General features: G+C 36.6%; 1 protein-coding gene across 16 annotated transcripts in view; it reads left to right on the top strand.

Moving 5' to 3' along the window:
• Positions 1-14,557, top strand: part of SUN1 (Sad1 and UNC84 domain containing 1) — a 35,690-nt gene that overhangs the window by 11,775 nt on the left and 9,358 nt on the right. For 9 of the 16 annotated variants that reach the window (XM_052772259.1, XM_052772266.1, XM_052772263.1 and 6 more), the window contains 10 exons: positions 6,140-6,334; positions 6,671-6,861; positions 7,971-7,997; positions 8,102-8,296; positions 10,052-10,174; positions 11,190-11,273; positions 11,594-11,704; positions 13,126-13,224; positions 13,890-13,983; positions 14,088-14,146. In XM_052772259.1, the coding sequence (XP_052628219.1) occupies positions 6,140-6,334; positions 6,671-6,861; positions 7,971-7,997; positions 8,102-8,296; positions 10,052-10,174; positions 11,190-11,273; positions 11,594-11,704; positions 13,126-13,224; positions 13,890-13,983; positions 14,088-14,146 (1,178 nt within the window). Of the gene's footprint in view, positions 1-6,139; positions 6,335-6,670; positions 6,862-7,970; positions 7,998-8,101; positions 8,297-10,051; positions 10,175-11,189; positions 11,274-11,593; positions 11,705-13,125; positions 13,225-13,889; positions 13,984-14,087; positions 14,147-14,557 lie in introns of those variants that run through there. The other 7 variants (XM_052772267.1, XM_052772274.1, XM_052772270.1 and 4 more) reach the window with 7 other exon arrangements.

Raw genomic sequence — 14,557 nt, 5'->3', positions numbered from 1 at the left:
TGAAGAAGTGTGCTTTATCTGGTCTGTTTTGAAAATAACTGCTGTGTCCTAAATGGAGGAAGGAATACATGCTGAACTAACAGGACAATGACTAAGATAATGACTCAGTGTTTATTAGTTGCTATGAATAACTAGTCTCCGCCTAGTTACAATTGCTGTTTTATTTCTACAAGTATGTCATCAAAATTATTAGATGTTTTCTGGTATGTCTTGTAACTTCTGTGTGTGTTTTCTTTTGTGACTTGGTGCCATTTTCACTTTAAAACACTGATTGATACGCACTCATTGCTACTAATGTGGAACTTGGCTGGGAGTGGCATATTGGTTACTTGTTTTAGCAAATCTGCTTGTTGTGTGAATCTAAAATCTGTATTCTAATGAACTTGCTATTTCTTGTATCTTTTTGTTAAACTGACCATTATTAGACTGTTCCTCAAATCACTTCAGTTTTCTAAAAATAACTGTGGTGTGTTTGCTAGTTTTTGTATTATGTATTCAAAATAAATGTTGTGATGCCCATTTGAGTTTTTTTAATATTACTGGAGCAGATTGTGGCTGCTTATTTCATCTATCTAGGTTTTTCTGTTGTTGAATTAGTAGATGTATTCTGAAGCAAGTATACATCAGTGAGCCTGAGTTATTGGTTTAGCTAATTTTAAGTTTAGAAAAAAAAAATTGTTCATTAGGATGCAATATGAGATTGCTTTTCTATTTTGTGCCTGTAAATCATTATTATGTATTTAATGTGTATTAAAATATAGTATGTTGGTTGGAGAATACTTGGCTACTTGCCAATAAAACAGAAGTTGGCAAAACTGTAGAATTAAGAGAGCACTAGTTTAATATTCTTGATTTTGTGTACTCTAAAACTGTAGCATTGTCAGTTTTTGTTGGGGGTCATGGTTTGTTTGGGTTTTGGGTTTTTTTGTGGTTTGGTTGGTTTTTTGTTTTTTTGGCTTTTTTTAGCTATAGCCTGATGTCAGCAGTGTTGCAAAATGGGATATGTTTTATGGTGCATCAATTAAATTGCAACTCTTCCTAAATTTTTAGAAAAACATTGGTAAAATGTTGGTTAAATACAAGCAGGTTTACTAATTTCAAGAAAAGGCATGCTGGACAATGAAGGATGATTTATGTGCCTTATAGCAGCCAGAAGATTCACTGTTATATTGCTGGTTTAAGTAGCTCTATGTTGCAAATGTACCTTAGATTGGCTGAAATACTTTAACTCTTTTAAAGAGGATAACTTTCCTTACTGTGAGCAATGCAAGTAGACTTTGATTCTTCAGGTTTAGACAGTGACTTGTTTATGTCTCTGTGAGCATATCTTTCTTAAAACAAGCTGTGAAATTGTCATCTAATTTGATTTCTTTTCCTTAGTTGTTGTATTTGTCTGGAATGATACTAGTATGTTCTACTGTACAATCTTCTCCACAGCGACTAATCTTTCTCGCAGACAAGAGGGGGGAATAAGTAGGTCTTAGCAATCTTAATTTCTTAATACTAATACTCTTGGAAATACACATATTAAAAAAAAAAAAAAGAAAAAAAGAAAAAGTAAAGTTCAATGGCTTGCTTAAACCAATCTGGGGTTAAAACCCTTCTGAGCTGGGTTTTTCTTCTTGCCCACTGTTTTGTCAGATAAGAGTTTTGTTTCTAACTGAAGCAAACAAGAATACAACAGGAGCAAAGATTAACCTGCCAGGAAAGGAAGATGCAGAATGATAAATCCTGTTTGAAGTCTGGAGGATAGTTCATTATGACTTTGGGTTTTGTGTAGAAGACAATGGGAGTGCTTGACTTCCTACATAAACAAAGATTGTCATTTGCAAAACTGAGAACTTGTGAAGAGGCCTTTGTAGAAGGGGAGGGTTACATGTCTTGAAACTTTTCAGCCTCCCATTTTGCTGTTAAGCTGTATTACATACAGGTATTCAGAAATGGATAGAGCTGGATAAGCTGAAGTTTAATAACTGACTTAATGAAGGCACGTATAGTTAAACTAGGTTGAAATGAATTCATTTTAATTCTTCCTTCTGTAGAAAGGAAGGATTAGCAAGCACTTTCTTTAAAATTTCCTCTTGAAAAATTCTGTGAAGCCCCAAATATTAAAATAACGCGGGAAAACTACTTGGTACACTGCCTGCTCTCAGGGTGTCAAGAGAATAAACTACAATCTTTTGAGCAGACCCTTGCTGTATGGCTGCTTGCTGAATCTGTGGAGAATGCCATGTATTATTGGTGTAGTTCTTCCAACCTTGGGTCAAGCAGTATTTGAAGAATCTGAGGAAAGGGTGAGTTAGGCAGAGTTGCTAATCAGAAATATTTTTGTGCTGAAGTTCATTCTTCCTCCTCTCCACCTCACCAGTATTTGTTTGCTTATATTCTGATCTGGCTTGTTCTGCCTTTGACAATTCAGTCTTTACAAAATCTGTCTGCGAGTTTCTTTAAAGAAACTGGCTTGTGTGTGTAGCACTGCAGAAGGTAGTATGGTGAAGTTAGATACCACAAAGCTATTAATAGAGTTGGTTATGACCTATTAATAGAATTTATATTAATACTTACTGAGATTACTGTGTGTTCGTAACTGTTTGTAGTTCTTTGTGCTTTTATTCCTCCAGCCCAAAATCAGAAAAGCGTTAAACTGATATAGCTAAATAACCTTTATCCTCCTCAAAATGCAAGTCAAACTTGTGAATCTCACCCACTTGTCAACATAAAATTTACACCCCCCTCTTCAGGCTGATCTTTCCTTTTAGTCACCATCATCTTTTGAGCTGCATTGTTTTTGTCAATTCACGTACCTTTAACACTTTTTCTTTACAAATATAGTTTAAATTGATAAGAATTTGGTTTGGGTTTTTTTTTCCCTGTGTCAGAGCATTAAATCAGGATGTAACTTTCTGCAAAATAGTTGAATAAAATCCTTTGGTTTTTTACATGTGTTCTGGGACTTATCGAAGCAATGGCTAAACAACTCAAGGTGGTGTCCTTAGTCAGTTAATGTAAGTAATGCCCTGGTCAGAAAGCATATGAAAGTTCGTATACTGATGATATGCCTGTGTCTGTGTTAGAAGATGTCTGTTTAGCTATAGTTCTCTAGGTGTATTGCATTTATCTATTATTATCTTGAATAATCAAGAACATTACTACCTGTTTCATTCCAAGGAATACTTGTAAAATAAATAACTCGCGGTCCTCCAGACGAAGCTATAGGTGTGCTAAAATTGGCAGACTTTGTTCTCATTCCACTTATAAAAATATAACTTGAAAATTAACCCACTGAAGTTTAGGACATTCTTATTCTGTAGAAGCTCATGTGAAGGAGGTATCAAGGTAATAACTAAGAAGCTGGAAATGTAAGACTAGATCCAGTCAGCAGATCTGCCAGTAGCCATGGGAGCTGTTTGTCAGGGGAAGGAACCAGAGTCTGCACTGTTTGTGTGGGTTATCTAGGAGTGTAGGCTAATTGCATCCCACCTTTAAGATGTTTTTTGGTTAGCCATACATATTGCGTAGAAGTACCATCGATGTATAGGTTCATTTCTGTCCTGTGGAAGGAAAGGCAGGAGGTTTTTGTTTACTGTAGTCTCTTCTGTAGAAGAAAAAGGCTGCCTTCCAAAGTGTGGAAAGTGAGATGGCAAGTTAGGAGGCTTCTAGATACAGTCCTGCCAACAGAGGACAGATAATTCACTTTCAGTGTGAAGAGAATTATTATCCTGCATAAGCAAGAGAGAAGCTGTCTTTTTGTTTAAAGAGGAAAAGATCCCATGACTATTATTTTTTTTAGATAGTAGAGCCCAACTCCAAGCTATGTATTCAACCCGAATTGATATAAATGTTCATTGAGATACTTAGTAACAGCAAGCGTTCATAAACAGAAACAAATTGAGGCTGGTCACAGCTGTCAGCTTGTCCTGTGCACTTTGCGTTCTTGTGAATTGACTGTCTGTAAGAAACACTGGGTGAAGATGAGGAAAAGCAAATGCATAGTGGCAAGTGTAAATAGCAACACTGAGTTCTGAAACAACTGTTTAGGGAGGGACTCAATAGTAAACTATTGTGGCTCCGACCCTTTCAGAATGAGCAACAGGAGCTGTATTTAACTTGTATTCTCACTTCACATCTGTCAGAATGCAAGCTATCTAAACTTAATATTTTTGAAAACTGTGAAAATTATATCCTTTTGTACCTAACCAAATGTAGACTAAACCTGTTTTCACATGAGGCAGCTCCCATCTTATTTCCTCTCCCCCTTCCACCCAAATGTAAGCAAGGATTAATAAGCATAATGTATACAGTAATGTATGCTGGGTTTGTCTTAAGCTGAGCTTAGACTCCTGCCTTACACAGGGTTGCGCTGCATGTGGCAGTATTAGCAGGGCAGACCAATAAGATCAAGCAGGTGTTGCTGAAGACCTGCCATCAAATCTGTGCACCTCTGAGTGATAGAAGAAGTTATTTTGGACAAGCTCTAGTCTGGTTCTGTGGGCTGAATGCCCCTTTGATGCTGAAGCAGCTAGTGTTTTCCTGCAGTGCATTGCCTGGGTTAGGTTTTTTTAGCTGAAAGAAATGCAGTTGATGTGCTCTGACACAGTCCCATCTTATGTGTTTTACTTTTTGCATTGTGGAGCAATCAAGAAACTCGCTTCAAAAGCACCCACCTTGTCAGAATTAAATCATTACTGTAAGTGTAGCTACCGGGCCTTCTAATGTTAACTTATTTGTATGCCAAAGTAATACAATACATATCATATTATTACTTTGTAATGTTCTGGGTTTTTAATTATTGTGTAAGAAAATTATTTCCATTAAATTGTTCTTGCACAATTACATTTTATAGTAACTGTTTATATGTTTTTTTTAAAGGGAAAGCTTCCATTTCAAATACAGATTGCACAGTAGAATCTACTCATTCAGATCTAATTTGCTTGCTTGTTTTTCTTTGGGATTTTGGGGAGAAGGAGCTGCTTTAGTTAACAATACCTTGCTCAGCTCTTCTTTTTTAAAAAAAAAACAAACAAAAACCCCAGGAATATTAAAGTAACTGATGTTACAGCTCTGGATATCTCTGTGGTCCAGGAGGGAACAGACTCTCTAAGAAAGCTGGCCTAGAGCGCTCATAGTGCTGAGTGGTTCTAGGACCTGGCCTCCCACTGTGCAATACCCTGTAACAGCAAGCTCTGCTCAGTTACATGAGTGAATGTTTCCTTTGATAAGTATTCTGCTTTAGGCTAAACTTCTGTAATAGTAAATTTATTTCTTACTGACTCCTCCATTTAATCTGTTTGTGTTTGCCTTGTGTTGCTGCTTTGTCTTCATTGTAAATTTTCACAGAGGTTCTCAGAGAATCAAGTGCAGAAGTGTGGAGTAGAGTTTTGGGGTAATGATGTGAGGCTTGTCTACATGTAAACTTGCCTCTGTAGGATAAAACAGAAAAATGGATGAAAGACTCTAAACTTTTTTTTTTATTTGTTCAGAGTTAAATATTTCTAATGATTTGCATTAAATTAAGAAATCTTTTAAAAGCACTTTTTAAAAAGTAATGGTAGTTAAGCTGATGTAGCTAAAGTAGGGAAGTCTTTAAGTATCTTAAAGGGGGGAAGTTCCTACTTGTTGGGAGATGGAAATTCAGAGTAGTGTGACATATGGGTCTTTGTTTTCTCAAAACAAGGAATTGGCAAACAAAAAATAATTAAAAAAACCCTTTGACTATAAATGAATCTTTAACTTGCAACTTAGAGAGCATCATGATTTTTAATTTGCTGCTAGGCGTGGTGAAGAAACTGTCATGAATGGCTTCCTCTCTAATTGGTCCCAAAAGAACTATATGTCTGAGGCTGTATAACGGATGCTTGCTCTGGCTCAACTTCAGATGTGGTTTCCATGGTGGTTGTTTCTTTCTAACTGTGACTTGCTTTCAGTTGTTAAACTTTTTAATATGAATTGCTTAAGAGAACCTTGAATATCTATGTAGTTCTAAGTTGTTTGGGTTATGTGGCATATCTTGCGGGAACTGCTCCATAACCCCGGATAAACTGCTTTTAATGGAAACTTAGTCTAGCTTGAAGGGCATGTTTGTTACTGGGGGGATTTTCTCTTAAACTCTGGTAACTTTGCTGTTCTTATTTTGTTGCAGTTCAAGTTACTCTTCATCTGCTTTGGATTTTGAGACTGAAAACAAAATAGATCCAGTATTTGATTCACCAAGAATGTCACGGCGTAGTTTACGGTTAGCTGCTGCAAGATTTAATAAATCAGATGATGCACAAAATGATGTCCCTCATGACAGCTCTTATGCTGGAAACATGTCCTTCAGAGAACAGTCTTACAAGTAAGCATTTTTTATCATCACAAGTTAATTTATCATTTGGAGTCTTGAGAATTCCTGTTTGAACACGGTAGTACAAACATAGGTTACCTGCTGTTTTATTCTTTGTTCTCAGTGTTTACTGCCATACTTTGAAAATTATGTTCAGTGTGTGGTTTGCAGTGAAGTCTTTGCAAGAGTATAGATGGTTGAATGAGGATTTTCTTTTAAACCTGATTTGTCTAGTCACGTTGGTATTAAAATACCTTGACTGTTTTTTTTTTTTCATTTAAAATGAGAGACAAAGAGAAATTTACATCTTTAGTGCTATTTCTTATTTGTCTTTGCTTTGTTTCCTAGGATGTTGAAGCAATGCAAAAGTACAAATAAACAATCTGGCAGTGTAAGACACACACCAAGGAAAAATCTATCCAGCTCTTCCATTTTTAGCCAAAGCAGTTTCAATAGCCATGCCAGTGATGCATCAATGGTATCCACTGTATTGGATGAATCTTTGATTCGAGAGCAGACAGAAGTTGATCATTTCTGGGGTAGGTAATCATTGTATCGCTCGTATCAGACTGTGAAAACTGCTTGTGGTTTGGTGTGTATAAACATATGTCCACATCTTCCCTCTTTTCCCCATCCATTTTTCCATCCTGCCCTCAAATGTGTGCATGTACTTACTCTTTTGCTGTAGATGTCTGCTTGCTAAGATGCCTACTGGAAATTCAGTCCAGTGTGTAAACTTGATTCATGGGCATAGTCAGCTTCAGGACATGTTGCACAGTCAAGTTAATATGCCAGGCAAATGTATACGATTTTGTGATGCAACACTATAGACTTGTATAGATGCAATTATCTGTTATCACTATGTTCTTCAAAATGTGCATAGAATACTGTATCTAAAGAATGGTAAACATGTAACTTGTCTTTGAAAAGCCAAAGGAAAAGCATTTTCTTGTTTGTTTATAGTCAAGTGTGTTTCAACTTAATGTACTTTAATCTGAAAGTTGCAAAGCAGTGGCTGGCTGGGTTTTTTTGGTTTTTTTGCAAGTATATACAAGTATGTTTTTCTGGAACCTAATTTTTCATTGAAGAGGAAAATATGGGAGTTGTCTATATTGTCTGTGTAAAATGTTGTGTAGGAGAAGATCAACAACTTAATAAATCTCCTGATTCAGACTATTTGTTTCTAGTCAGTACGCTTGTGACCTTCCCAGAGTCCTAATGTAAAGAATTGTTTCAATCTTAGTAGAACACCTTCTCAACTTTAGATTACCTGGCTCTTAAAACAGAATCTTAAAATACAGTAGTACCAAAGTAGTTACCAAGCAACAGAAACAGCGTAAGCTTGTAATTAGCTGCTTTAAAGTCACATGGGAGCTAAGAAAAGGTGTAGCTGTCATTCATGTTATGTTGTCTGCCGCTTCTGTGGTAGAATGCTTTTCACTAACTGTTACCCTACTACATTAATGTCTGAATATATGGATCTATTCATGTGGTGGACTGCAAAATATGTTAAATACTAATCATAAAGTGGCTTTTCCTTGTGGTCTTAAAATTAGTGGGACTTTAAATTTGAGTTCATGTCAGATATCATAGTTGATTATGGGACTTCCGTATATTTGGGACCAAATTTTTTTTTTTTCCTTTGAAGGTCTTGATGATGAAGGCGACCCTAAAGGTAACTACACTTTCCTTTTCTTTCCACATGCATTCTGTTTAATGGTAATTAGTGATGGCAATACTGATGTCAATGCACTGAATGTTTTACTCTTGGTTTGCTAGGTAGCGATACTACACCGATGCAGGGAAATGGTGATATCGCAACAGCAGAAACACCGACCGCAATGATCAATGGCTACACTTGCAGCGACTGCAGCATGCTTTCTGATCGGAAGGAGGTTCTTACAGCATACTCGGCTTCTCATGTGCCATCTTCCAGAATTTACTCTAGGGATAGGAGCCAGAAACATGCATCTAGTAAGTTACTTTTTCTTGTGTTTTACCTGGATAGCAGCATGGTATATAGTTTAGTTGATGCATTTTTCCATGTAGTGTTATTTAAACACTTTACCTACTCTGCCAAATTTACCAATAACTAAATTCTAGAGATCAGCTTCTATGAAATACCTTTTTCTATATCGGTTGAAACTTTATGTACTTGTCAGCTTCTGATGTATAATCATGAACTTTTTTTTTCCAATGCTGCTGTAGGAATTAAACAATTTCAAAATGAAAATGCCATGGTATCTTAACAAGTTACATTTCCAAACTGATTTGGAACACAATGGGCTGTTCCAACCAGCAATGATCATAAGAGTCTCCTAATCTGGTATTGCATCTATATGTGTCTGTTTATGAGGTTTTTGGTCAGGGTTTTCAGATACAAACTTCTTTGTGGTCCAGTTGTGTTGGTGGTTTTTTTTTTTTTTCTCTTACAGGAACTTTCAAGATTGAGCAGAATTGTTACTTTGTAGTGCTTCTGTTATCCAAGAAATCTCTGAGAGATACCTTCCTACTTTCTGCTTTGTTTTTTTCTCCTCATTTAACCTTGCAGCTTATCAGAGTGTTTTTAGAAGCTAAACTTCAACTAATTTTAAAAATGGAACTCCAAAGGGAAAAACTGATTCCAAATAGACTTCCTAGTGACTACATTCTTAAAGCTCAAAACCAAATGAATCTGCTGTAAATAAGGTTCTGGCTTTCCAAGGCAATCTCTATTCTATGGATGGTTGTCCTCCCTGTCTTGACTGTGTCTGCCTGCATCTTGCATAGCATCTTGAATTTCTTGATTGTTGGTAGTTCTCAGTTATAATGAAGAAGTTGTTTCTTGAGTGGCCTTGAATTAGAAAGGAACCAATTTTGGGATTCTGTAGGTGTGTTACTCTTGAATGAAGTATGTTTTCAGTAGCAAGAAATCAGTTTGTTTGGACTATAGGGTGTGACTTCAAATGCCTTGAGGCAAGTATTTCTTCTTGGTAAATGTGTAGCATAGATAGGAGTTCTGTTGGCTTAGCATAATGAACTAAAACTGACATGGTATGAAGGCTGTTTTCTGTGCTTCTGAGTCTGTATTCGCACAGGAGAATTTTACAAGGAACTCATCTCGGTACATTCCTTTGAACTTGAATCTGGTAGTTTGGGTCAAACATGGGGAGGGTGGGGAAAGGGGCACACAGTCATGGAAGGTTCTTGGAATGTGACTGATTCTAGGAAAGCAGCATATGGGGGACTGCAGCTTTGTTCCCGTGGCTCTGAAGAAGTGTGTGTGTCTAGCACTTGAGGCAGACCACTGCAGTGACTTCCTCCAATGTAAAGGCGGAGAAGGTGAAAAGTCCTCACCCTTTCAAATCCAAAATAAGAATGTAGTTTTTCTCTTTGGAGCTGTGACCCACAAAATCAGTATCAACAGCTCACATCACTGAGAAATCCTGAGTTCTGTAAGCAAGGAATTCATTGCTATTTAGAGTTCTTAATTCTCACAAAGAAAAGGTATTCTTGCTGAAGTCATACGTTAGTCTTGAATGTGTTTTCCCCAGGATGTGTGGTTCTTACAAAAGCTTTGCTGTAATATCTAGTGCATCCAGACTCTTCAAACCACACTTGCTTAAGTTTCATATTCCTGGCTTTCCATGCTTTGTTCTCACTCTTCCACAAGCTAATGGTCACCAGAGAATAGAAGTACTTCTTTATGCAGGTGAATAATTTGTGTTCACACTGTTCTTTTTTCAATAGGAGGAACCTATTTCTACATGAGTAAGATTCTGCGATTTGTCAAACATGCTGCAGCATCTTTTGCATCACTATTAGTGCAACTATTTCAAATGGTTTTGCTGAAGCTGGGTTATGAATTTAAAGGTACCTTTTCAGTTGTCTTCCTTGGTCTCCACACAAAGCCAGATTGTGTGTGTTGGGTTTATTTTTTCCTTATGGACTTCATCTCTGGCACTGTGGTGTTTTTTTTCTATAGTCTTTTGGCTGGCTGCTATCTTTCTCACTTTTTTTCCTCTCAGTTGTGCTACCTTTTTCATACTTTCCTCCTGTTTTGGAACAGGATTCACATATGAGATCTGTGTTACAGTTAAGATTCACGTGTTGATTTTTACTAGGAAGTGGTAGAAGGTAATGTTTAGATTGAGAAACTTAAGTTGATTTTTTTTAAAACTGTTTGGTGTGATAGTGTCAAATCCTAACTTTTCAATGTCTTTTAGGTTTGGACTATCTTGTTACCCTTAAGCCCACTGTGCACTTAAATCTTGACTAGATCAGTCTTGCAAAACTAAAACTGCCATCACTCTGCACTACTCTAAAGCACATCTTGTTTCTCCCCAAAATGTTTGATTCTTCTTCAGTGCTTTCTCTTCTGTAATACGTACTGTACGAGTGAAGTTAAATTGCCATAGGCAGAAGGTAACTGATTTTTGTGTGTGAATAAAACTTTGTTCTCTCCCGTTCTCTCTGCCTCAGTGCCTTATAACTTGCTAATGCTCTCTTCTTAGTGTTTTAAGATCTCTGGTAAAACCAGCACAAGGATGTAACGGTTGGCCTATTTGACAGAATGATGGGCATAGGGGCTCAAGACTTGATGAGCTGTTACTTAGGGGCTTTTTTACTAACTTTGCTATCTGAAAAGAAGCAGAAAGATTTTTTTGAACAAAAAGGCCCCGCTGTTATTTATAGAAGGAAAAAAAAGATTGCACAGAGTAGGCTTCTTCCTTGATCATTTTTCAGATTTCCTGTGAGTAACCTGGCTTTAATAGTGAACTAAGCCAGTTTAGCTAAAATCTGCATATATGATAGCTAAAATGTGCCTGTATGAAAGGCTTTGAACTTGAGAGTTACATTACATGTATGCTTTTTGAATGTGTTGCAGCTCACTCAGACTACTGCGGAAGCATGAATGTAAAGGAGTTTTACAGAGAAGATAGCCATCTTGGTGTAAATGAGGAATCAATATGTAAGTATAATGATTGATGTTGTCTTTTAGCTTTGGGCTGTACACCAGGTTGTTGCTATAATAGTAGTATCAGATACCCCGTGACTTTAGGGAAGCTACAAAGTAAACGTTTGTTTTGCAACTTAGTTGTAGGGGGGAGAATGGCAATTGCCTGGTGTAATGTAATATTTCCCCAAACAAGTTTTATTCCACTGAAGTTTGCTTAGCGGTTTTTGGTTTGATAACTGATGTTATGAAATAGACTTGTTCAAGTTATCTTGTAACAATCTTAATTTCATCTTGGCTTTGTCCCATTAATCAACTGTTACCACAACCAACAGGTGATGACTGTAAGGGGAAGAAACATCTTGAAATATACACCACAGACCACACGCAATCCTCATGGGCTAAAAGGGTAGCAAGGACCATTTGGCACACCTTTTCTTATGCAGGTTGACTTGGACCTTTTTTTTCTTTTGCTTTTATTTTGCATCGCAATCTCACAATGTTAATCATACATATTGTTTTGGGGGGGGGGTTACCTTCATCTATCAAAGTAGATTAAAAGCATAAAGTGTCTAGAAAATTAACTTAACACCTTTTCGTTGACTTCTTTCTCTGATACTGCCTTTTGTACAAGCTTGGCAGACTGCTTACCTATTAGTAAAAACAAGGTGTAGGGCCAGCATACATCTCGTATGTTAGAAAGAACAAGTCAGATTGTTAATTTATTGCACTTTGGGGAAGTCTGTATGCTCAATAGGTTGAAAAGCTGCCATTAAATGAAAGCAAGGTATGAGGTATTGGTATGCAGATTATTTGATTAAAGGGGTTTTAACATTTTATTTTTGTTCTAGTGATAGTCAATTTTTACAGGACTCTTATATAGGGATAAAATCTTCCCTATGAGATGAGCGTTCCCTAGCTTGAATGACAGAGGCATCAAGAATCTGTTGAGTGCTCTTTATTCAGCAAAGGAAAATGATTTGAGACACTTCAGTCACCTAAATGCTTTGCAAAATATTGGGTTGGTATATCTATAATCCCTCAGATTAACCCAGACATATCTGCTAATCTAAAAAGTAGGATTATTTTCAAAATGTATACTACGTAGTTTGTTCTGTAGAACGAACAGTCCTAGTCTTGGATATAGTAATTGTTGGCTTCAGTGGGCTTTAAGTTACAGCATTTTGTTATAGTGTATTGTTTTTTTGTTGTTGTTGGTTTTCTTCTTTTTTTAAGAGACTCAAAACTGATATACTGAAGATCCTTGGGAACATTCAGTTTAATGAAAATTTACTGCTTGTAACTTTTAGTAGGGAATATTTTGTATTATTTATCAGTATTTCTTTAGACATCATTATTTAATTCTTTCACTAGGATTTAAAATTTTGAATTGTTCCTTCTGCTACACATGAACCTAGATAATGAACTCGATGTATAATATGGATCGAATAAGATGCTTTTAAAGTAACGATGTGCATAGAAGTTGTTATGGTAGTACTTTTTTTGCTATTCTCTGTTATACTTGGCATGGCACTGTTAGATAAACATGCTACAAAACGTAAACTTTGATTTTTTGAAAAACTGATATTCTTACTGCACAGATGCTGTTGATCGTTCTGTTTATCTCTATACGTGAGAATTCTGTTTCTAAATTGTCTTGGTTTTACTTGGCTTCATATTTATTAGTGGCTTGCTTTGCTTTTAAATAGTGAAGAACCAAGTTTGTAGATTACTGAAAGGTATGTTTTAAAATTATGCAGAATATGTAATGGGCAGGGGATTGAGTCTGGTTTACTGCATCTACTGCAGAAGAACCTTAAGCTTATTTGTGTATGTTACCACATAGAGTTAATTTGTTATAATCTAGGTTACTTTATGCTTCACGCGTTGCAAACAGTGGGAGCAACCGGATGGCTTGTGTCTCAGAAGGTGTTGTCTCTACTTTGGCTGGCCATTCTTTCTCCAGGTTACTATCCTAATCCGTGCGTGTGTGTTGACTGTTTCTTTTGATAAAACTAGGAATCTGCAGTACATGGCTTATACTAATTCAACTATGCTTATGCTGTAGCTTTTGTACATGGAAATGCATGTGCTGCTTTACTTTCTTTATTGACCAAAATAGGCTTAATGAGAGGGTATATTTCTGTTCACAGGCATGATGGGAGACTAACCAGACTGTTTCATGAGGGAATGAGTGTGTGAATAGCACAGAATATGGGGTGTCAAGAATAATGGGGTGTGGTTGGTTCAGTAGTCACTTCCTATATTGGTATTCCTCTTGGCAAAAACTGGTGCTGCTAATCTGTGCATTTCTTGAAACATACTGAGGTCTTCAGTGCGTGGTAACTTGGATTCAAATATTAATAATACCAAATTTCTGGCAAGATAGCATTGTTACAACAAATGAGCGTTTCATCTTTTTGCATGGCTATTGGTTTTGTTGAGTAGCTGATGTTATAATGCTGTCATACTCGTGATAATCTAGATGTTAACAAGCTGCATGTTGCCTGTACTCATACATTTCTCTGCTGCGCAAAGTATTCTTGGCCACAGCTGCATGTTCCTCTGCTTGGTTTCTTTGAACATGTGCCGCAGTAATTACATTTCACACTACTGCTTTTTGTCTTCTAGGGAGGGCAGCTTCTGGCATGTTCAGGTTGCTTGGAACAGGGTGGTATCAACTTGTTGCTCTGATGTCCTTGCTCAAGGTGTTTCTTCTAAGAAGGTGTGTATCCTTTGAAAAAATTGTTCTGTGAGCAAATTATTTACCCAGTTATAAAACAATAAAATATGATAAAGGTATTATTTCTTTCCTCTCTCTCTCTGTAGATGCCTTCCAAAGATCTACAAGCTGTTACTGTTTCTTATCCCACTCCTGTTTCTACTAGGTATGTGAATTGTTTAGTTATAATACAAATTGGTGTTTTAATTTCATAGAGCTCTTTAGAAAAAGAGAGTTGGTGAGTAAGTAAATGCACTGAAGTGCCTTTTTTTTTTAACCTCCCTTCATAGGAATAGTAATGAGGTCATAAAGAATAGGCTGCATACTGATTGCTTTGATTGTTGTCAATATTCATAAAAGTGTCGTTAAGTTCTTTTACCAACTCATCCTAGGTCTTTCCTTTGCTCTAGACCATGCTTTAGTTGCTTAAAATACTGCTCTTTAGACTGGTTAGTTGACAATATTCCAGGCCAACTGCCTACTTTGAAATAAACATATTCAGTTTAAAATATTCACCGAAAGTGCTGGGCCATTTCTGAAAAGCAGTTTCATGTCTTTGTGTCCTAAAAAACTTGTA

Source organism: Harpia harpyja, chromosome 21 (assembly GCF_026419915.1).
Source record: "Harpia harpyja isolate bHarHar1 chromosome 21, bHarHar1 primary haplotype, whole genome shotgun sequence".
NCBI lineage: Eukaryota > Metazoa > Chordata > Aves > Accipitriformes > Accipitridae > Harpia > Harpia harpyja.
Note: the sequence above shows the minus strand (reverse complement) of the source record. Positions and strands in the feature narration are given on the sequence as shown.